Below are 24,914 nucleotides of genomic sequence, written 5' to 3'. Positions count from 1 at the left end.
TCAGGTTTTGGAGTGAAGTCTTGTCCCAGAAAGGCCCTAAAAGCGTTAATAATGTTATTGTAAGAGAGACAAGGGTATATGTATGTGCCCTTAACAACTCTTCAATCACCCCTTTCCCGTGATACCCAGTGTAAACAACCTTAATAATAACCATGATCGACGGTCCGGTATGGTTGGCGAGAAGTTAAAATTGGTGGTGGTGGTTGAGTGACCCAGTGCCAGGTGATCGAACTTTCTATCAGGTGTTAAGTGCCGCCCCCAGCTGATGAAGACTCACACTCAAGCCTCACCTACGGGCACAAACCGCCAGCACGTCAGAAAATTACACCTGACCTGACCTAACCTAACTTAACCTAACCTAACACAAAACTATATCTCGGCTTGGTGTAGGGTGCATGTAGCCAAGTGTAGTGTCGGTGGTGTTGTAGACAAAAGGTGTGTCGGAGGTATAACCAACTAGCAGACATTTCTTTGGGTCGACGAGGACGGCGTAGACACCATGACCTAGTCTGGGGCTCGCTCATCGCCACCCAGCGCCACCCCACCCCACCCCACCCCACCCCACCCCGCCCCGCCATCCATCCCCCTGCCTGACCTAACTCCACCCACCCACCAAACACACCAGTCTGTCTTCACCCCAAATATTCACCATCACCACCATTTCTATAACTATTATCACATTCATTCACCATCGCCAATAGTATTGCCCCTCACCATCACTACCCTTACTATTATCACCAGCATCCTCCTCACCATCACTACTACAAATACCACTTCACCATCACCCCCATCTATACCACGACCCCACCACACCACACACACGTCTCACAACCTAATAAAGAGAAAGGTAAGTAGTCGTCCACAACCAAGGTGACACGACACGACGACAGCTCCCTGATGCTCCACGACTCACTGCGAGTGTTATGTGGCCACGACTGCTACTTCTTCAGTTCGGTCTACACTACACTACACCCTCACTGATCGATGTGTTGTTGTGTCACGCGCTTCATCGTATGTGGGCATGCAAGAGAGCCTGAATTGCCTTACCTTCCGAGTTATTGACATCAGTGACGTTGTTTTCGTTCTTTTTGTCACTGTAGGTCATAGATACACACCATAAACAGCTGTAAATTGGTATATAAGCTCGACACGAACAGGCAGGCACAGTATTGTGTAATCACGCAGGCAGACACTATGTGGAATACTTTGAGACAAAACTCGTGGAGATCTTGCCAGAAGAATGCAAGGCTGGTGCAGAGTTCACCCCCATGCAACACACACACACACACACACACACACACACACGTCCTAGACTAAGTTATGCATCACTGTACACTTACATTAGTCTGGAACAGGTATGGAAGGGAAGGAGGAGGAACAAGAGGAGGCTATAACAGGTATAGTACAGGTAAAAAGGGTGGTGGAGGTGGAGGAAGTGTCGAGATAAGCATGACACACAGGATAAGTAGTTATCATGTCCTGCTTGATATACCGGGTGTCCATAAATGATTACCCTGATTAAAACATGAGCATACTGTTTTTAGGAGGATTATTTATGGACACCCCTGTATGTATGGGGGAGGGGGGTACAGGTCACATAACACGGACATATGGAGGCAGGTCAGTCTAGTTCCCCTGCCTTGACATACGTACAGAGGAACTTGATTTCCTGGATGCACGGGGGAGGAGGGGTGGAGGGGTGGGGGAGGAGGTGGGGGGAGGAGACTATCACATGTCCTGGTTGTAAGATGCAGGATGAGGGGGGGAACAAGCTGTTATATAACCCGTATATAGCATCAGGATATAACACACACACACACACACAGGTACTATATATTTACCAATTATCTATGACATTCAAGGTATATAAACGGTTGAAACGGGAATAAAAGAAAAACGAATTACAAATAAATAAATGTCAGGTGCGGTATGAAGGTAAAGTAAACAGGCTTGAGAACTACATATAACAACACTATTACAGACAAGGTAGTGGTCAAACTGTGGTGAGAGATAGTGTGTGTGTGGTGGGGGAGGGACACTACACTACACACGGTGCACGGTAGGTGGGTGGGGAGAGGGGGGGGTACTCACCTTCTTATGGTTGGTCTTCATAGCCTGCAAGATAGGGACGCAACACTTTATAATATGAGCTGTCTGTGTGTAAGTCAGTCCACTACTACACTCACTCCACCCGCGTTGTTTATCTACCCTTATTTTTTTTTTATTAATCCAACAAGAACACTTTTTTTTAGGGGGTGGTCACTTTTTGGGGAGGGGTCACTTTTTGGGGAGGGGTCACTTTTTGGGGAGGGGTCACTTTTAGGGGAGGGGTCACTTTTTGGGGAGGGGTCACTTTTTGGGGGGGCTGGTCACTTTTTTGTCTATTTGTTTTTTTTTTAAGTGTTAAGTGATCACCACCAACACTTGCCCAGAGAGGGACACTTTATCGCACACATTTTGATCTGGTTTCTAGGTTGCATGGTGGTGGTGGTGGTGGAAGGAACACTTGACTTACTGTACCATTGGTTAGTTTGTTTTGCTCTCAGCTTTATCTGTAAGAGGAAGAGAAAGATGGAGAGAGTCCTAAGTGCCACTGGTGTTTTGAAGTTGTATAAGACGCCGCCGCTGCTACTACCATCACCACTACCACCACGCCGCACCACTAACACCATCACTACCACCACGCCGCACCACTAACACCATCACTACCACCACGCCACACAGAGCACCAAGTAACACAGTCCCTCCTATTGGTAACACGGTAAATGATTCACTAGTCAAATTCTATTCACATGACAAAGATAAATGCATTCCCTGGACGTTCACCTCTTGGCCTGACGCGGTATATTATTTATGACTGTATTACTGGGTACTGTTGGGGCGTGTACTAAAACTGCACATAATTGAGGAAGAAATTCAAATTATACGAAGAATTATGACTTGGTTTCTCGCGACAGGGTGTCTCAGAAAAATGGATATACACAATTAAACAACCCACTGAGTATATACAGTACACCCTGTCTTTTAACACACCTGGCCAACACAACACGCCCACTGAAAACCTGGTGACACACACACACACACACACACACTTACTTTAACGGGACGATCAATATAGCGAAAACACGATACCACACGAACAACACACATAATACACACGATATGCTGTATATAATAAATTCCCATTCTAAATTTACCCCCTTGCTCTTCCTCTTCTCCAAGACCCCTTACCCCCCCCCCCTAGACCAGCAGCCTAGCCCTCCCAACGACGCACTCAAGGGTAACACACGGTGAAAAGGTTAGGTTAGGGACTTATTTCTAAGGGTGGCTACAGGTGCTAGTGGCTTCTCCAGTCTCCTCCCACCTTATTGACCACGTCACGCCTCCTACACCTACAGTATCCCTCCCAGCCTAAACCTTCTCTCTCCACACCCACGCTTCCCCCACCCACGACTCCTACACCTCTCTCTCTCTCTACACCCATAGTTCACTCTCTCTCCCCCATCCGTATCATTTTAGGGCTTTGAAAGTAGACCGCCCTACCTACCGCCTCTTCAATATGACAGATTTAGTCACTGTTCACAGGTGAGTCAGACTTAATGAGCTCTGGAACTAATGGACAGGTGAGGTTAAGTTTAAATTGAGACATTTTCTGGGACTAGACCCCCGCCCCCACCCACGAACAATGAGGGAGTTTTATTATCTCTGTTGATAAGTCTATGGTTTATACTAGAGAAGGTGAGAGAGAAAGTCTTACTGCTTATCTACGGTTATGAATCTAGGGAGGGGGGAAGGAAGGGAGTCTTACTGCCTATACTACAGTCATGAATCTAGAGACGAGAGAGAGAGTGTGTGTGTTGCAGGGACAGGGAGCTACTTCTCTCTACCCCGTCCACTTGTGTAAGAGGTTAATCTGCTATAGGGGTGACCCAAGGTACCCGCCTGCCCGCTACTGCACCAGCTGACTGAGGGAGGATTTACCTAAGTACGTGATCTCTCTCTCTCTCTCTCTCTCTCTCTCTCATGGGAATATTTTTAACAGAATATCTAAATTATTAAACAAATCAACAAGCACACCTTATATGATCTGGAGTTAAACTGCATCAAAAACCGAATCAGCTGACGACATAGACAAAGGAGTAGGTAATGTAAACAAAAGACGATCAGCTGATTACATAAACTTAGAATCAGCTGATAACGTAAACAACAAATCAGCTGATAATGTAAACAACGAATCAGCTGATAAATGTAAACAAAGAATAAACTGATAATGTAAACAAAGAATCAGCTGATAATGTAAACAAAAAATTCGCTGAGAAAGTAAAAAAAAGAATCAGGTCATAACGTAAAACAAAATACAAAGATTACCCCAAGGAGTAAAAAAATGACACCGCAGAGAAAATATCAAGTAACAACATCAAGATGAAAGGAGGAATGAATGAAGTAATAATTCAAATCAATCATGAATGTTTCTCTTTAATAACCGCGTCCTCAAGCGTCAATATTTAAACATCTCGACCAATTCTCCTTCAATGGCGATCCGCAACAATATAGTGTGTAAACGTTCCTCTATTGTGTAAACGTTCCTCTATTGTGTAAACGTTCCTCAATTGTGTAAACGTTCCTCTAGTGTGTAAACGTTCCTCTATTGTGTAAACGTTCCTCAATTGTGTAAACGTTCCTCTATTGTGTAAACGTTCCTCAATTGTGTAAACGTTCCTCTAGTGTGTAAACGTTCCTCAATTGTGTAAACGTTCCTCTAGTGTGTAAACGTTCCTCTATTGTGTAAACGTTCCTCTATTGTGTAAACGTTCCTCTATTGTGTAAACGTTCCTCTAGTGTGTAAACGTTCCTCTATTGTGTAAACGTTCCTCTATTGTGTAAACGTTCCTCTATTGTGTAAACGTTCCTCTATTGTGTAAACGTTCCTCGTGTGTAAATCTTTCAAAGCAGTTGTCTCCCCCCCGCCCCATCGAGCAGAAGCCCCAGCTGGCTCTATACCTGCTACGTTGGCCCACCAGACTAGCGTAATAAATAAACATAGGAGAGGGGGGATGGGGGGGCCAGGAGGGTGAGGGGGCATAAATATCAAAGGGAAGGGGGGTGGAGGGGGGGGTGGAGTGGGGAGGGGTGGCGGGGAGGGGGGGGGGGTGGCGTGGGGAGGCTTTTGTACAAAACTTAAAGAGTATCAGGTATTACTCTCAAGGACACACACACACACACGCACACGGGCAAGCTGGGGGGTAAGCAGTTATATTAAACACCAAACAACGTCGTTTACCTATCTAAAACAAACAAGTGTGTGTGTGTGTGTGTGTGTGTGTTAATCTATACATGATACATAACTTGATTCTCTCTCTCTCTCTCTCTCTCTCTCTCTCTCAGGACTGGGAGAAAGTTTAATATCCTGTGTACTGAGATCGTTCAGGTCAACTCACGACACAGGAAATGAGAGAGAGAGAGAGAGAGAGAGAGAGAGTGTGTGTGTGTGTTTGTTTGAGGTAATGTAATAATCGATACATTTTAACCTTGACCGCAGGAGGTAAATGTCAGGTGGTGGTGAACCAGCTGGCGCCAGTGTGGTAATCACCCCACCACCTGAACCACAGTGTCAGGTGTGGACGGTCTGACACACACACACACACACACACACACACACACTTACTTGACGTTTAGATTAACCTCCAAATAGTTCACCTAACCTAACGCTAACTTAACCTAATTTAACTAACGCTAACCTAATTCTCATCCTCCAGTTACAGTTAAGGTGTTTTATTTAATCATCAGGTGAATAAGCCTGGGTGTTTAATCTTCATGTGATCTCTTGAACCTATATACTGTTTACACTACTACCGCTGGTAAATGTTTCAGTCATGGCAGTGTGGTAGAGGTGTTTAAGGGGATGGGTTGAGTTATGAGAGTATTGATACACCGTTGGGCATAATTGTGTCCATCAAGAGGCGCTTGCTGGACTGACCCCCAACGATGGTAAGTCATACACTATTAGACAGACCCAACCGATATATATATTAGTTAAAGGAATCACCTGAACACACACACACACACACACACACACACACACACACACACACACACACACACACACACACACACACACACACACACACACACACACACACACACACACACACACACACACACACACACACACACACACACACACACACTTACTTGACGTTTAGATTAACCTCCAAATAGTTCACCTAACCTAACCTAACCTAACGCTAACTTAACCTAATTTAACTAACGCTAACCTAATTCTCATCCTCCAGTTACAGTTAAGGTGTTTTATTTAATCATCAGGTGAATAAGCCTGGGTGTTTAATCTTCATGTGATCTCTTGAACCTATATACTGTTTACACTACTACCGCTGGTAAATGTTTCAGTCATGGCAGTGTGGTAGAGGTGTTTAAGGGGATGGGTTGAGTTATGAGAGTATTGATACACCGTTGGGCATAATTGTGTGTGGTGATGGTGGTAGGTATAAGGGGTTGTGGTGATGGTGTAAGGGGTTGTAGATGGTGTAAGGGGTGTGGTGGTGGGTGGGGTTGTGGTGATGGGTGTAAGGTGTGGTGATGGTGTGGGGGGTGTGGTGGTGTAAGGGGTGTGTGTGTGGGGGTGTGGTGGTGGTGTGGGGTGGTGTAAGGTGGTGGTGGTGTGGGTGGTGGTGTAAGGGTGTGGTGGTGGTGGGGTGTGGGTGGTGGTAAGGGTGTGGTGTGTGGGTGTGGTGGTGTGGTGATGGTGTAAGGGGGTGTGGTGATGGTGTAAGGGGGTGTGGTGATGGTGTAAGGGGGTGTATGATCATGGAACACGGCGGCCTTAGGTGACCCCCACACGATACACAAAGAGGTAGCAGCTCCTCCTCCTCCCCCGCCTGCCAGAGTGGTCCACATGTCCCCCGCCAGGCCAGTCCTCTCTCAGTGGTGATCCCTGACACGAGTAGTTCGACACCAGGTTCCACCCAACTCTTTTGTGGTATTCTCGCTCACTTTGGCTTCTTATTCTCCACCCAAAAATAAAAAAGGCAGAACATAGGGCAACTTCCCTTATGTGTGTGTGTTTGTGTAAGAGTTTGAGGGAAGGAGGAGGGTAGGATGTTAGCGGAAGCAGGGAGGTGAGAAAGCAGCTAACCGAACCGAATCTCTGAACCTCTTCTTCCGGATTTAGAGTCATAAATGAATTCACTTAACTGATGTATATAAAATAATATAGTATCGTCACGTTAATATTAAGGCTTCATATCGATTAGAGTTATTTCCGTAAAGAAAGTTGGGGGGCATGGGTAGTGGCTTTCACCCCCCAGCTAGGTTAGGATGCTACCTTCACTCTCTGTGGCAGCCAGGAGCACCCCACACACACACACTAAGAGGAGACCGACGCCCTCTGATGACACGTCGGCCTACAGCCAATAATCCCCACCACTGACTGTTTCACAACTTCCTCCTCAAAAAATGAACAAGGATCAATACCGGACACTGCACTATGATAAATTGTGGTCGCTGTAGTCTCGGTGTACGGTGGTGGTGAGTGAGCGGCCCGGCCAGAGGTGCTGTAGTTAGAGCAGCGAGGGTGAGGAGGCAAGGCAGTCGGGGTGAATACACACACACACACACATACACACACACACACACAATTCCTTCCTTCCCGTCACTGGCAAACACGCATTGGAGGGTGCTTATGTGAGGTAGCGGGCACTGTTCCTACCATGAGGTGGAGGAGAGTGAGGGGGCAGATAAAGCCCTCATGCCCGGCCACTGTGTTACACCACCTGCCCGAGACACTGCCGCCAACCACCCAGCCTCCGCAGCAGCACGCCCGCCCTCACCAACACTACAGATGACACTGAAGGCCTCAAGGACGCCTTCCTCCCGAGTCCCAACGTGCACACCCACGCACCAACACACACACACACACACCAACAACTTCGTAATACCTCAGTCACCAGCATCTTTTATCTCAGCTACTGCTGAGGGAGGAGCCTCACCTTCATCAGGGTATTCGTTATGGCAGCACTCACCCACCACACCACACGTCCGTCTGATCAACCATCCAGCTATCGTCACAATTACCTCCCGACTGTCGTATACAGCTCTTATAACTGGCTGTCTACGTCAAGCGGATCATTAATTCTTATAATATAAAATTGTACAATAAATATTAAAAGATCGTCTAAACGTTGCCCCAGTAGAGAAACACCTTTTGATGTATTTATCAAAACAACGTTGTCCACACGGGGAGGAATTACCACGTCAGATATCCCTACAATGGTGACTTCTGGCATTGACGCTCAACCGCTGGTGCCAACTAGTCAGTTTTCATCTTTAATCCTTGAAGGGTAACTCAACAGAACCTCCAAGTTAACAAGAACACACACACACATGTATACACACATACATACACACACACGGGCTGAACATATACACACACACAGCCCGAGAAGAAGACGTTCATCAACGCGGGGGCATCAAACACACACTAATACAATGAAAAATAAACTCACGAGACATTTTTGGCACACTAGTCTGTCCTGGGCTGCGTATCGATTGGTGGAGACGGGTGAGAGAGGGAGGGGGGGGGGGAGAGAGAAAGAGGAGAGACAGGAGGAAGGGAAGGGAGAGACGGGAGGGAAGGAGAAACAGGAGGAGAGACGGGAGGGAAGGAGAAACAGGAGGAGAGATGAGAGACGGGAGGAAGGGAAGGAAGAAATGGGAGGAGAGATGAGAGACGGGAGGAAGGGAAGGAAGAAACGGGAGAAAGTAGATGAAAGAGAGACAGGACAGACACGTGGGATAAGAAAAATTAACGATAAAAAATATAATATGGGAGGAAACACCGATAAACAGGTCAGGTGTAAACGGTAACCTAACCTAACCAAACACAACCTAACCCAACCCAGCCTAACCCAACCCAATCAAAGACAACCCAACCTCACCTACCTAACCCACCCTAACTCAACCCAACCTAACCTAACCCAACCTAACAAGGAATGAAGACACAGATGAGTAAGGGACTGGTTATAAAAAAAATGAAATTCCTTCCCCAGAGATAGAGAGGGAACAACGTAGAGAAGGAGGGAACAACGTAGAGAAGGAGGGAATAACGTAGAGGAGGGAACAACGTAGAGAAGGAGGGAACAACGTAGAGAGGAGGGAACAACGTAGAGAAGGAGGGAAACAACGTAGAGAAGGAGGGAACAACGTAGAGAAGGAGGGAACAACGTAGAGAAGGGAGGGAACAACGTAGAGAAGGGGAGGGGAACAACGTAGAGAAGGAGGGAACAACGTAGAGAAGGAGGGAACAACGTAGGGAGGAGGGAACAATGTAGAGAAGGGAGGGAACAACGAGAGGAACAATGTAGAGGAGGAGGAACAACGTAGAGGGAGGAGGGAACAACGTAGAGAGGAGGGAACAACGTAGAGAAGGAGGGAACAACGTAGAGAAGGGAGGGAACAACGTAGAGAAGGAGGGAAACAGAGAAGGAGGAACAATGTAGAGTAGGGCGAGGGAACAACGTAGAGAAGGAGGGAAACAACGCAGAGAAGGAGGAACAACGTAGAGAAGGAGGGAACAACGTAGAGAAGGAGGGAACAATGTAGAGAAGGAGGGAACAACGTAGAGGAGGAACAACGTAGAGAAGGAGGGAACAACGTAGAGGAGGGAACACCGTAGTAGAGAAGGAGGGAACAGCGAGAGAAGGAGGGAACAACGTAGAGAGGGAACAATGTAGAGAAGGAGGGAACAACGTAGAGAAGGAGGGAACAACGTAGAGAAGGAGGGAACAGTGGAGAGAAGGAGAGATCAAGGTGCGCACGGCTGCCACCATCAACACTAAAATCTGATCCTGGGACGACACACCAACGTTTGTCTTCACCCCTACACGACACACCAACGTTTGTCTTCACCCCTACACGACACACCAACGTTTGTCTTCACCCCTACACGACACACCAACGTTTGTCTTCACCCCTACACGACACACCAACGTTTGTTCACCCCTACACGACACACCAACGTTTGTCTTCACCCCTACACGACACACCAACGTTTGTCTTCACCCCTACACGACACACCAACGTTTGTCTTCACCCCTACACGACACACCAACGTTTGTCTTCACCCCTACACGACACACCAACGTTTGAACCCCAATCACACGTTCAGAGACTACACAACCCCCTTAGGAACGTTTGATTGCCAACTTTAGTACACAATTCGACAACGTTTTCTAGCTCGACCATATAGTAAACACCTTCATCAACGTTTGTGGTTTATTATCAACGTTTTGTTATCTCAGTATATACCTTTCTGTCCACACACACACACACACACGAGGGTGAGAGGCAGGACAGTGGGTAATGTGTCAGTATTGATTGTTTTCTTGTTGCTAGTAGAAACTGGCCTGGCCAGCTTCCTCCCCACCTCCCCACCTCCCACTACCTGCTTCTCTCCTCCACCATATCCATGACAACAGACACTTCAGTGGATAAAAACCCTACCACCACCCTACCACAATCACCATCTATCAACAATTATTACCTACCCACCACTACCACTATCTCCTACCAACACCACTACTTACCTCTAACCACTACTACCATCATCTACCACCATAAGTCCACAACCTCTAACCCCACCATTAACCCCTACTCTTACTACCACCGCCCACCAGGTAAACAACAATTGAGGCGAAACCTTAAAAGAGATGCCGCTATCTCTCTCTCTCACACACACACACACACACACACACACACACACACACACACACACACACACACACACACACACGGAAAGGCCACAGTACCTGCTATAATGCCACCACAACACGTCTCTATTTCCTGTCACCTTCATTTTTTAGGGGGAATAAAGTTTCTCTGATAAACTCATTTCCACCCTTAAGTGAGTTACCCTTAAAGGCGTTTCTCACTGTCGACGTCTGAGTTTGCTTCACTGTAAACATAAGCTCGATAAAGGAGCATAAAGAATCACTTAAGAATCAGCTCATTAACGTCACAAGATCGGTGGGTAAAAAATAAAATTAAATCGCTCAACTCACAAAAGTCGCTACAGAGACAAAAGCAGCTAAATAATGACAAAAAGTCGCTACATAAAGGTGAAAATCGCCAATTAAACACCAATAATCGCTAAATAATCGCTAAAACAAAACAAAAATCGTTGAATGAGCATACTAAACCCGCCAAATAAAGACAACAGTTACTTCACAGAGCACACGAGAGTCTCTACGTTAAACAACCAAGTTTCTCCGCGATATAAGCCGAGAGAGGTTATAGGTCAAATATCTTAATGAAGTGACACACACACACACACACACACACACACACACCTACCTGGTGGAGTACCTGTGTGGCTTAAGCGTTTCATTTCCCACCTTTTTTCTTATTTATTTATTCATTTATTTATTTTATTTATTTATTTATTCATTAGTTTATTAGTTAGTTCAGGTGTTGGGTTGACGTAATAACACGCTCAGAAAAATAACCAATGAAAGGCAACAAAAACTTACTAATTCAAATAAACAAACAATATTGACGATAACCAATGAGGTGTATTATTCCACCAAGTGTTTCATTAACGCCTAATGTTCTTATACGTGATATAAATAAAAATATAAACCCATAGAGAGACACCACACCCCACCTCCCCCTCCCCCCAACCATGCAATCCAATATCAGAAAGTATTTGACCTTTGCCCGTGACCTGTACCTATGAGTTGCCTTCATCAAAACTATACCGCTTGGTCTCTGTCTGACCTTTAGAACACGCTTAAAAAAATTGCATCCGATACATTATAAAAGTGTATGAGTTAGGAGGAGGAGGAGGAGGAGGAGGAGGAGGAGGACAAACAAACAATTAAACGGATGGACTGACTGACTGATGGACAGACACACTAGCAGCCATCATTCCCTCAACCCCGGGCAAGAAGGATATAAGACAAATATCGTGATTCTTTCGTTCTTTATAAGTGTGTGCGTGGGGGGGGGAGGTAATGATGCCGTGTAAACAGAGTGTGTGTATGTGTGTGTGTGTGTCAGTGCCAACACACACACACACACACACACGCGCATACCAAGGTCTCATTACACAATAATTATCAAACAAATCACAAGTTAATTATGATTTAGATTCAGACAATTTTTATCCCGAAACAAAACGAGCTGTAAGTGACAGGATCATTAAGAGCAGCGCCACAGCCCGTGTATGAATGTTGAGCAAGACCAACTAAAGCGGTGTGTTGCCGCGGCCAGCAGTTCAGCCTTAAGCTTGAGCTGGGAGGCCCGCCAGTTGAGGCAGTCAGATCGTCCATGTTTACACCGCCCACCACTGACACACACACACACACAGCCACACGCACACGCACGCACGCGAACATACACTCACTCACACACACACACACACACACACACACGCGCGAACATACACTCACACTACACACACACACACTTCTCGAGACCAAACCCAGGTCTCAGATGCTTCACAATTAAGCTCGTTTATTAATCTATTGAAGAAAACCGAGGGAGATAATGTGTGGCCTTGGGGTCAGCTCCCGCGTGGCTATGACTCGTGCCCACTCGTCCTAAACTGGGGGGGGGATATACAGTGTTCTTTTAACCTGTATTACCTGAAGCGCGGCCACCCCTCACCGTTAATGACTCAAATGTGACGGAGGTGAGAGGTCTGAATCATCATCTTTAACACCTGTTTACATTCAGTATATACTCCAGGTGACACACGTTAAACCACACCTGTTGACATACATACTCCAGGTGACACACGTTCAACCACACCTGTTGACATACATACTCCAGGTGACACACGTTCAACCACACCTGTTGGCATACATACTTCAGGTGACCCATTTACCATTCAATATTCATCCACACAGCAGTAACCACCCTAACAACAATGTATCGAATCGTACCCGAGAGTGGAGACTAAATCAACACGCTACACCATAAGTACACTATATATTGACCATTAACAATACCAACTCACCTAACCTCTTCACCTCATCCCACCTGCCCCTTCCTCTTGCTCCATACACGCCGTTAGGGTGAGGTGAGAGAGATAAATGGCTGGCTGGCTGCACTTATTCCCAAAATATTGCTTCCTGCCTGTCTCTTCTGTTCCTCCATACTTTTCTTCTTCTTCTTCCCTCTAATTCTACTCCCCCTTCGCCTCCTCTTGCATTTCCACCTCTTTACCTGCCTTCTTCTCCTCCTCCTCCTCTTCTTCTATCTCCGCCCACCCCCCCTCCTCTTCTATCTCGCCACCCCTCCTCTCACACTTTTATCTCCTCTTCCTCCTCCTCCTCAACAGACGCCCTCCATCGCACACTTGTCCCCAGGGTCCTCCATCTAGCTGAGAGGCATCGCATTACTTCCCTCCTGCTGCATTCACGTACGTCCTTCCTTCCTTCCTTCCTTCCTTCCTTCACATTCTCTGGAAGGCTTGTTGGTCACATAATCGAATCCCCACACAGGGCTAGATAGAGGCCCCTAGAGACTCGTTATCAAAAATGACACCCCCTTATCTCACCCACCTCGGTGCCACACACACCTCTCACAGCCAGCCACGCCCACTCACCACCCACACACCTTCCTCTCCATAACCCCACCCACCAAGTCTCAACCAACCCCCCCGCACCTAATCTATAGCACACCACCCCTCCCCCACCATACCTCTACTGCAGGCTCTCCCTCATATCTACCAAGCTTCCCACCTCCCATGGCCAGAAGACTCCCCACGGGTACATTGTAATTTACTCCACCTCACGCCCATGCTGTACACTGTGTTTGAATATGTAGGCCAGGCACATACACCATACCTTGACACACACACACACACACACCTGCTGGGATACATATAACATACCTTGACATACATACATCAGGAATATACACCACACAGCCTCGATTTCGACCTAAATACTGTATATATGTATGTATTCTCTAATGAACTTATTTAACATACATAAACCGGATATACTGTACATTATATCTGGTGGTATGGCTCTCTCAAACATACCCAGGGAAGAACACACACACACACACACACACACACACACATTCCCTGAAAGCAAAATTCCTTCCTCACTCACCCACACCTGGTTACCCGGAATGGTCGGGCGACGGAACAGAGAGAGAGGGGAGGGATGGGGGGAACGAGAGGGAATGTGGAGAGGGAGGTACAAAAGGAGGGTATGGGGTGGGAGGGATTGAGGGGAGAGAAGAGTGAAAGGAGAGGGGAGGAGGAGAGAGAGGGAGGGAGAGAGAGATGGCGTAAGGGAGGGGAAGGGAAATAGAGAAAGGTTAGAGGGGAAAAATTGAGGCGAGGGAAGGTTACCTGGGATCCGAAGGGAGGGAGAGAAGGTGAAGACTACCTGGAGCGTGAGGGGGAAAGGTGGAGGGGGGAGGGGAGGGGGGATGGGTATGGAGGGGAAAACGGTGAGTTGGGGGGGAGGGGAAAATTCTTAAAATGGGAAAGAAACGATAAAACAGAATGGGAAATGGTGGTCAGGGAAAAAACACGGCGAGGGGAAATAATGAGGTCATGGTGGATAGGTGGTGAGGGGAGAGAATGGGACAGGTGATGAGGGGGGAGGAAAGAGGGGAGACAGTGATGTGGAGGACAGGTAGTGACAGTGACGACGAGGGGAGAAGCGTGAGTCAGGTATGTCACTGAATACCGCCTAACAAATTATTTCTCATCGGACAAAACTGGACAAAATCACCGCCACCAAACTATGAAATGGACAAAAATACAAACCCAAGCGGGATAGTAAATATTATCTGGGGTCACGTTACGATAGGTCAATACTCTGTTGGGTCAGGTCGGGTCAGGTGAGAGGTCAGTTTGTACGTGTACATCGCCGGTACACTAGAAGGGAAACAACACGTCAGTTTTTTTTTTGTGTGTGTGTACGGGTGAGATGCACGTAGGAGGCCCGTCAACGTGTGTGTATGGGGGGAGAGGGAAGACGGGGGGGAGTTAGCAGGTAGAAGTGAGGGGGGTTGAGGGAAGCAAATCGGAGGGAGAGGAAGGAGGAGCAGAGGAGGGTAGAGAGGCTAGCCGGAGGGTGAGGGGAAAGCTTATGAAAGGAGGTCGAAGTTGGGGAGGGAGGGAGGGAGGGAGGGAGGGAGATGTGTGGGTGGTGAAGGAGGGAGAGCGGTGCCTGTGTGGGTGGGTGAGGGAGGGAGTGCGGTACGTGAGTGTGGGTGGGTAAGGGAGGTGTGGTGGGTGGAGGAGAGAGACCCCGCCCTCCTCCGCCAAGCACGTGGTTTCTTGTTTACCTCCGTGGCCGCCCAGGATAGCGAAGCCCCACAACACCTCCCTCCCTCCCTCCGTTCCTCCTCCGTGCAACTCCTCCCTGCTGTATAAACCATCACTTTTTACAGTAATTAATGAGCAGTAATTCCTCTTAGGTCTACGAGGCGGCTGCTCCCCCTGACTGTGTTTACCTGGCCTGGCCGGTACCTAAGTCGATACGGGAGCTGAGGGGCGATAACTCCCCCTCAGCTCAGCGCCACCCACCCACCGCGAGTAGTTCCAGTCACACTATAAATATGACGCCATTTTTTTTATGATCTAATTAAAGAACAGTCATTTACGAGGACTGAGCCGACCAAACCACTGAGATCTAGAACACCAAACGCCAAGGGATCTACTGTACTAAACACAGCTGGATCAAAAACCTTTGTAATGTACAGAGTGAGGATACAAGCCTTTATAACAGCCACATAGACATTATCTACTGTGTTATATTGTGAGAGGTGAGGGAGGAAGTGTGTGAGAGGTGAGGGAGGAAGTGTGTGAGAGGTGAGGGAGGAAGTGCGTAATGTGTGAGAGTTGAGAGTAAGAGTGTGTGAGAGTGTGGGGGAGGACGTCAATATAGGGTCGCCTGTGACAACCATCTCTCCCTCCCTCCATCCATCCCCCCCTCTCTCCTCCCTCCCTCACTCTTCTCTCTCCTCCCTCCCTCCCCCCTCCTCATCCCCCTTCTCTCCCTTGATCTCTCTCCTCCCTCACCTCCTTCTCTCTCCCTCCCTCCCAGTCGCGTCCCCAAGCACAACCTCTCTCCTCCACCACACACCAAATATCTCCCCCTCTCACCTCCCCCTCTCTCCTCCACCACACTGTACCTAGTAGACCCAGAACCCTTAAGTCTCAGGAAGTCTTACGTTAATATTTCCTCGTAACTTGATATACACTACGAACTCATCTAACAAGTACACGTAAGCAATAACATCCAATATGGCGTCGACTATTCCTGGAGACTCTACTGTAGATACGTCTTCCCAACATCAGAGAATAGTTCCCCTAAAGCGTCATTATCAACCCAGATCCCGTAAGTTACTATGGCAACGAATTCCTTTCTACTCGCGTCTCTGGGTAAATCTGACGCCATTTGGGATGTTTTTTTTTCTCCTTTTGTGGTTTGATGTGGGTTTTTTTAATAGTTCTTAGTTATGAGGAAGGTTTAGAGATCACCTGAAGATATGGCAACCCTAACGCTGACCGTATTACCACCATGCTATTGTACTATTCCAGATGTTAGTAAATGTTACATAATACTTCCTTGAGATAAATGTATAGTATATATCAGGTGCCTAAAAGAGAGCTCAAGTTCTCAACTGGCTCAGCAATGTTAATATTGTTATTATTATCCACTCTGTATCTGTTTTTAACGCTAAATAAACTGTGTCAATTCAATTCAACCTAACCTAACGCTAACCTAACCTAACCAGGAAACAGTCACAATTCACCACCCGGATGTGCATACCAGCGGCCCTTGTGCATCATGTACACGGTGACCTGGCTGACATGAGGAGGAGGAGGGAGGAAGAGTGTGAGGGAGAGAGGAGGAGTGTGAGGGAGGAGGAGGAGTGTGAAGGAGGAGGGGGAGGAAGAGTGTGAGGGAGGGAGGAGTAGTGTGAGGGAGGAGGAGGAGGAAGAGGAGAGTGAGTGAGGAGGAGGAGTGTGAGGGAGGAAGAGGAAGGGTGTGAGGGAGAAAGAAGAGGATAGTGAGGGAGAAAGAAGAGGATAGTGAGGAAGAAAGAGGAAGAGTGTGAGGAAGGAGGAGGAGAAGAAGAGGGTAAGGGGTGATGAGTGAGAGAGAGAGAGAGAGAAAGAGAGAGAGAGAGAGAGAGAGAAAGAGAAAGAGAAAGAGAAAGAGAGAGAGAGAGAGAGAGAGAGAGAGAGAGAGAGAGAGAGAGAGAGAGAGAGAGAGAGAGAGCTTAAAAGGGTAGGAACAGCAGCAGCAAGAATCGAGGGGAGCGGGAGGGGGGGAGGGGGGGAACGAGGGGGAAACAAGAGGGGTGGCAGCGAGGAGTAATAGAGGGAGAGAGGAAGAGGGGAGAATCACGTTAAGAGGGAGGAGGTTGCTAGGTAGAGGGGAACACCATGTAATTACTCTCCTCGAAGGCCCACACATGGAGTAAGGGCAGGGTAATATGGCAGGCGAGAGGGGTGTGGGTCAGGGTAGGTGAGGGGTGATACGGCATATAAAGGTACGGGGAGAGAGGTGGGTATAGTTAGGTGTGGGGGAAGGAGGTAGATTGAGGAGGAGAGGGAGGTGGGAGGAAAGAGAGAGAGAGCAAAGGAGAGGCTGAGAGGGAGGGAGAACATAAAAGAGGAAAAGGAAAGAACAAGGAGGGAGGAAACGCAAAAAGAAAACGAAAAATAATGAGAAGGGGAGAGTTAAGCTCTAGACATTAATGATTATGCTCTTAGGTTAGGTTAGGTTAGGCACAACAACTTCATGAAACAAACATCGTAGTGGGACGGGTCAGTCAGTCAGTTCTCTCCACTCTCAAGACTGTTTGTGAGTGGCTCTGACAGTCTGTTCTTAGTGGCTGTCTTCATGGGACACTCATACAGACACAGGTACCACACGCCGCCCGCCCTGGATTTATGGTACACAAGAGGCGGTATTAGTCACATGGTATGGCGAAAAACATTAACACATGAAATACCGCGATATAAAGGGGTGTGAGGTCTCTCTCTCTCTCTCTCTCTCTCTCTAACTGCGGGAGGGGATCACTGCAGCGCCACTACCCCAGGGGAGGACAAAAAACCCTAGGCACTTATTGATCACAGCATCGACACAATGGTCCACCAACCCTACCACAAAAACGCCCAGTGTGTGTGTGTGTGTGTGTGTGTGTGTATGTGTGTGTGTGTGTGTGTGTATGTGTGTGTGTGTGTGTGCGCGCTGTTGCCATTCCAAGTTATATTCTAGAACACAAAGGAGACGAGAACGCCAGGCGGAGACGGGAACGCCAGGAGGAGCCGGGAACGCCAGGAGACGGAACGCCAGGCAGGAACGCCAGGCGGAGAGGAGGGAACGCCAGGCGGAGACGGGAACGCCAGGCGGAGACGGGAACGCCAGGCGATACTGAGAGGTAGAGGAGGGATGAAGGGTGTTCTACAGTGAGTTATTCTGCCCCAGTGACCACATGGTTGTCTCCCCCTCCCTCCACTACACCCCCTTCCCTCCACTACACCCCTTCCCTCCACCCCCCCCCTCCACTACACCCCCCCCCCCTCTCCACCACTACACCCCCTTCCCTCCACTCACACCCCCTTCCTCCACCACACCCCCCTTCCTCCACTACACCCCCCTTCCCTCCACCACCCCTTCCCTCCACTACACCCCCCTTCCTCCCTCCACTACACCCCTTCCCTCCACTACACCCCCCCCTCCACTACACCCCCTTCCCTCCACTACACCCCCTTCCCACCACTACACCCCTTCCTCCACTACACCCCCTTCCTCCACACCCCCTTCCCTCCACTACACCCCTTCCCTCCACTACACCCCCTTCCTCCACTACACCCCCTTCCCTCCACTACACCCCCCTTCCCTCCACTACACCCCCCTCCCCTCCACTACACCCTCCCTCCACTACACCCCCTCCTCCACTACACCTCCCTTCCCTCCACTACACCCCCCTCCTCCACTACACCTCCCTCAGCCCAAACATACCAACACAACCACATACATTATCATTACCAGCAGTTAATAACTAGTACGTCACCCATCACGAAACACAACAACAACAACAACAATAATAATAATAATAATACACATAACACATAATAATACACAATAACTCAATCGTATAATTTACTTCATATAAATATAAACAAGTCTCTCTCACACACACACACACACACACACACACACTTAAACACCGTGTACTATACATTAGAATATTCAACATATTATACCAAGACAAAGTACACTTGGCAGTACATATTAACAACAACAATAATATCTTAACTGCTAAAAAGAAAAAAAATACATTACTACAATAAATTAACATCACACTACTATACCACGATACTACTTCACCTACTTATAAAAGAGACTAATTACAAGTTAAAAATAAATAAATAATTAATAACTGATAATTGCGTTACAATCTGCATCCAGCCACAAAAATAAAAAAAGTTGGAACGAGCGACTGACAAGCACATACACAAGCTAATGCCTTTACTAGCGCTGAGAGGAGTGTGTCGCAAGCAGAGGTCAGGCACGAGACAAAGGGGAGTAAATGAAGGCAAAGCAAGATGAAGAAGACGAGAGAGAGAGAGAATTAAGGCAGAGAACAGGAGAATTAGTAAGGGAGATAATGCAAGAGGAGGGAGGAGGAGGGGGGGTGATAATGCTAGGCAAGAGCAGGAGGAAGAGGGAGGAGATTATCACAATATGGGGAGTAGATACAAAGGGACAGGAAGAGAAGGGGAGACAAGAGGGGAGATTACTACAATACGAGTAGATACAAGGGGGAGGGCAGGGAAGGGGAGTCGGGGAGGTGAGAGTCGGGGAGGAGAGTCGAGGAGGTGAGTCGGGGGATGTGGAGGCCTGGGGAGGGGAGAGAATCGGGAGGTGAAAGTCGGGGGAGGTGAGAGTCGGGAGGTGAGTCGGGGATGGGAGGCTCGGGAGGGAAGGGAGAGTCGGGGAGGTGAAAGTCGGGGAGGTGAAAGTCGGGGAGGTGAAAGTCGGGGAGGTGAAAGTCGGGGAGGTGGAAGTCGGGGAGGGGAGAATCGGGTAGGGGAGGGGTGATGCTAGGAGTCGGGGAGTGGAGGGGAAGGCGAGAGACAAGAGAAAAGAATAATAGGGAAGTAAGAGAGACACAAGGAGATGACTGACTTACACTTGTGGCTGTATGGAAGACGTCGTCAAGGATAGCAGCATGTTGGGAGAGACGGGAGACTTATATACCACTACCACACACACTACAACATACACCTTACCTACATCCCTCATACTACCACACACACTACAACATACACCTTACCTACATCCCTCATACTACCATACACACCTCTACCTGCCCTACCACTACTACACTCACCTACACCACCCTACCTAACCAACCCTCCTACCTACCACTACACCTACACCCTCCTATCTACCACGATCATGGTCTGACAAATAGAAAGTGAGAGGCAGATGGAGACAGAGAGAGAGAGAAAGAGAGATTCACTTATACCGTAATCTTAGTTACCTCTTACAACTTATCCACCACAATGTTAAAAGCAAATCATAACAAAATAATAGTTTACTTGTGACTCCGGCACCTGAATACAAACCAACAGGTATAACTACACTCATTTGTTTACCTATTTGCGTGTCTAAACAAGCTGGTTAACCTACACTACTAACTATCCAACTACCTCATTATAACCTGGGTCTAATGGGGTGCTTTTACGAGGTGAGTGTCATAACCACTAAGCCACACGGTGTACTCACCTGCGGCGCTAATTAGTACAGCAACACCTGTATGTTTATGATCTATACTTAACTATTTATGAGATTAATCTACAAATCTAGCCAAGGGGAGGGGGGGGTCCTTCTCGAGGTACCCACCCCCGTTCATCACACCTAGCCTAAGCGTTTTGCAGGTGTTACAGGTGTGTTACTATGTTACTACCAAGACAAGAAGCGGCTAGTGGCGTGTTTGTTACCTGGCCTTGGGCTGACTCTCTCAACTCACCTGTAAAATAAAGAAAAATAAGTTAATTACATGTCGATTACAAGGAAAACAAACAAATAAATAGAAAACATTCACTATAGGGGGGTTTATTTAGGATCAGAGGAGGTACCATTGGAATTTACTATACGGGGGTTTACTTGAGGTAGTACCAATGGGGATAGAGCAAGGTATCACTAGAGGGAAAATTATAATCTGGACACACACACACCATTTAAATTTAACCAAAGAACCTGTGATAATATACTTCGGAAAATTACACCATAGGGTTAGGTTAGGTTGTGTGTCATGGCTGTGAGATACTCATTTATTTGGGTATTTATAAGTGGCGGCGACGCAGGTAATGAGCGACAGTGACGGCGATGGACAGTGACCGCAGTGACCACAGTATTAACTCAAGGGCGCCAGTGATGCAGTTAGTAGCTTCATGAATTATATACTGCCGGAGAGAACAGTTTGGCGGTAACAATCACGTTATCGTAGTCAATCATGCGATTGGCGGTTCACCTGGCTGCGGTCACGCACAAGCGGCCGCCGGGAGATGATGATGATGACAGTACCGTTGGCTCGTAGTGGCGGAGAGGTTAACGGTTAACATATTTATTGGCAAAGCTTGGAGTACAGTTTGCCAATTCTGAGTAATTCAGTCAGGTCTTGACACAGAGGGTGGTATCACTGTTCACTGCCACGCAGGACAGAGGTTCATAATTATACAAATTATACAGTGTTAGTCATTTTCTATTTGAGGACTAATCAGTGTGGGGAGCAAATTTTGCTTAAACAGTCTTTGAGTGTCACATTCAATAATATAATGTTCAAGTGTATGCTTTAAAGGTTTATCACAAAGTTTACATGCTGAGTGTTCCGGTATGGGTACAACGTCACTAACTTGCCAGATGTGTCTTTGTTCTGGCCACGAATACATCACATTGTCTGGTTCTGTCCCTGTGCTGGCCATACCGGTACGTCTTGTCACAAAATTAGCCATGTTTACGTAAACGGCGGCGGCGGTGTTGGGGATCATGAACTAGCGGAACGATTTGATTTCGTTTACTGTGCATTTATAATATTCGTACTAATAAATGATTTATTAGTACGAATATTTGTAGCTGGGTTTTAAAAGGTGTCTGGAGGACAAGGGTGATAGTCCTGTGTTTGTGTCTTGAACCACCGTCGTAATGGAGACATAATCGACGTAAAATGAATCCCCACCACGACGTAAAATGAACCATCACGACGTAAAATGAACCCCCAACACGACGTAAAATTAACCCACAACAGGACGTAAAATTAACCCACAACACGACGTAAAATGAACCCCACCACGACGTAAAATGAACCCCACCACGACATCAGTATACCACATAAACAGCACACACTAATACACTGGCCGTAAACTTCTTCGTATCTATATCCTGAATTACGATCAAGGACTTAACTGAGGTGTCCGATAAAAACAAAACAAAGACGATGTTTAAATATATAACGAACAGTATATAGAATCATGTTTGTTTATCTCTCTCACTCTCTCTCTCTCTCTCTCTCTTTCTATCTCTCTCTCTCAGTTACAGTAATTTTCTTAGTAATTATTCCAACACCATAAGAGATGTTCCTCAACCTTGTGCGTCGTTGTAACCCAGGTAATCCCCCGCTTCCTCCCCCCCCCTCCCCTATCCCTTCTCTTTCTCTCAAACAAACTAAATCCCTGGCATTCGTCGTAGCCAGCGCCGCCGAAGCCAAGACAAAAACAATAACCAGAAAATACCTGCCTTCTGCATCCTCTCACGTACACCTGCCTCCGTATACCTCCTCTCCTCGCCACCAGGTGTGTGTGTGTGTACCTGACTATAGGGTTGAGAGGAAGACAGGCGCATCGACACCTCACTTTAAACTGATATAACACTACTAAAGACTCACCGTCCCTCAGTCCCTCACCGTCCCTCAGTCTCTCACCGTCCCTCAGTCTCTCACCGTCCCTCAGTCTCTCACCGTCCCTCAGTCTCTCACCGTCCCTCAGTCCCTCACCATCCCCCTTGCTCTCCCACATACATCTTATCTACACGGGAAATTACGACGTTTCCGATAAATGTTAGTTATGTACAGTATGCCGCTGACATCCACGGTGTTGTGTAACTCTTAACACACACACACACACACACACACACACACACACACACATTCACATTGCAACAGCCTGGAAAGAATGGCCCACTACAAGAGAAGTTCTGATTATCTTAGCGGACAAGTCGGCTGTGAGGACAGTTAAACGGATGGAGGGTAGGATGGGAGGAGGGGTCAGGCTGGAGGGTAGGATGGAGGGAGGGTCAGGCTGGAGGGTAGGATGGAGTGGAGGGTCAGGCTAGAGGGTAGGATAGAGAAGGGGTCAGGCTAGAGGCTAGGATGGAGTGGAGGGGTCAGGCTGGAGGGGCAGGATGGAGGAGGGGCTTCAGGCTAGAGGCTAGGATGGAGGGAGGGTCAGGCTGAGATGGAAGAGGGAGGATGATGGACAGACTAAGGGGGGAGGAGAAGGTTAGGGGGAGGAGATGAGGGGGGAAAGGGGGTGAGGGGGGAATGCGGGAGTAAGGGGGGAGGAGAATACCAGGATAGTGTGTTAGGTCACCAGATAAAACAAGATAAAGCCCACATGTGTGTTGGAAGAGGAGGAGAAGCGACGTACTAGTTAGGAGGAGGAAGAAGAGAAAGGGGAAGAAGAAGAGAAAGAGAAGGAAGAAGAGGAGGGAGAGGAAGAAGAGGAAGGAGGAGAGAGAGGAGGGAGAGGAGGAGGGACGCACTAGTGAGGGAGACGTGGACGAAAGGAACAAACTAGTATCATGGCCGGCAACTCGAGACTCACTGTGAAGCTTCGAATATAAAGTTGATTCATCTATGAGTGATAAGGGCTGGGTGGTAAACAGGGCTATCCTTTTAGGGGGTCCAATAATAAGCCTAGTGGAGTGTTCTTATAGGCCTAGTGGAGTGTTCTTATAGGCCAAGTGGGGTGTTCTTATAGGCCTAGTGGGGTGTTCTTATAGGCCTAGTGGGGTGTTCTTATAGGCCAAGTGGGGTGTTCTTATAGGCCTAGTGGGGTGTTCTTATAGGCCTAGTGGGGTGTTCTTATAGGCCTAGTGGAGTGTTCTTATAGGCCTATTGGAGTGTTCTTATAGCCCAAATGGAGTGTTCTTATAGGCCTAGTGGAGTGTTCTTATAGGCCTAGTGGAGTTCTTATAGGCCTATTGGAGAGTTCTTGTTATAGGCCGAATGTGGTGCTCTTGTCATAGGTGAAGTGATCTTGTTATAGGCCTAGTGTAGTTTTCTTATAGGCCTAGTAGTGTTCTTGTTATAGGCCTAGTGTAGTGATCCCCAACACACACACACACACACACACACACACACACACGTGAGCCTCGCCATCATCAACATCCGGTGAGAGGCTGTGAAGGAGGGGAAGGCTGAGTGACGGAAGTGAGAGGAGGAAGAGACTGGGTGGAGGAGAAGTGGCAGAAGCTAGAGGAAGGAGGGAGAGAAGTAGAGGCAGAGAATGGATGAGAGAGAGAGAGAGAGAGAGAGAGAGAGAGAGAGAGAGAGAGAGAGAGAGAGAGAGAGAGAGAGATGCTCTAAAGTAAGCAAAGGTTACCAGAAATCAATCACTTGGCAACACACACACACACACACACACACACACACACACACACACACACCAGGTGCGCAGTGTGTACAGTATATGTATGTGTGTGTATGTGTGTGTGTGTGTGTGTGTGTGTGTGTGTGTGTGTGTGTGTGTGTGTGTGTGCGTGCGTGCGCGCGTGTGTGTGCGCGTGTGTGTGTGTGTGTGTGTGTGTCTCGGCGCCGTCTAACGTTCATTCTGTTAATTCTCT

General features: G+C 47.7%; 1 protein-coding gene across 18 annotated transcripts in view; it reads right to left on the bottom strand.

Annotated features, from left to right (window-relative positions):
- LOC121879414 (tyrosine-protein phosphatase non-receptor type 9-like) overlaps positions 1–24,914 on the bottom strand; it is a 105,868-nt gene that overhangs the window by 23,516 nt on the left and 57,438 nt on the right. For 4 of the 18 annotated variants that reach the window (XM_042386052.1, XM_042386054.1, XM_042386057.1 and 1 more), the window contains one exon: positions 2,092–2,115. The exons of 9 other annotated variants lie outside the window; for them this stretch is intronic. In XM_042386052.1, the coding sequence (XP_042241986.1) occupies positions 2,092–2,115 (24 nt within the window). Of the gene's footprint in view, positions 1–2,091; positions 2,116–7,491; positions 7,674–7,726; positions 7,870–20,199; positions 20,208–21,013; positions 21,043–24,914 lie in introns of those variants that run through there. 5 more of the 18 variants (XM_042386064.1, XM_042386066.1, XM_042386069.1 and 2 more) reach the window with 4 other exon arrangements.

Source organism: Homarus americanus, unplaced genomic scaffold (assembly GCF_018991925.1).
Source record: "Homarus americanus isolate GMGI-L3 unplaced genomic scaffold, GMGI_Hamer_2.0 scaffold30768, whole genome shotgun sequence".
Classification (NCBI taxonomy): domain Eukaryota; kingdom Metazoa; phylum Arthropoda; class Malacostraca; order Decapoda; family Nephropidae; genus Homarus; species Homarus americanus.
Note: the sequence above shows the minus strand (reverse complement) of the source record. Positions and strands in the feature narration are given on the sequence as shown.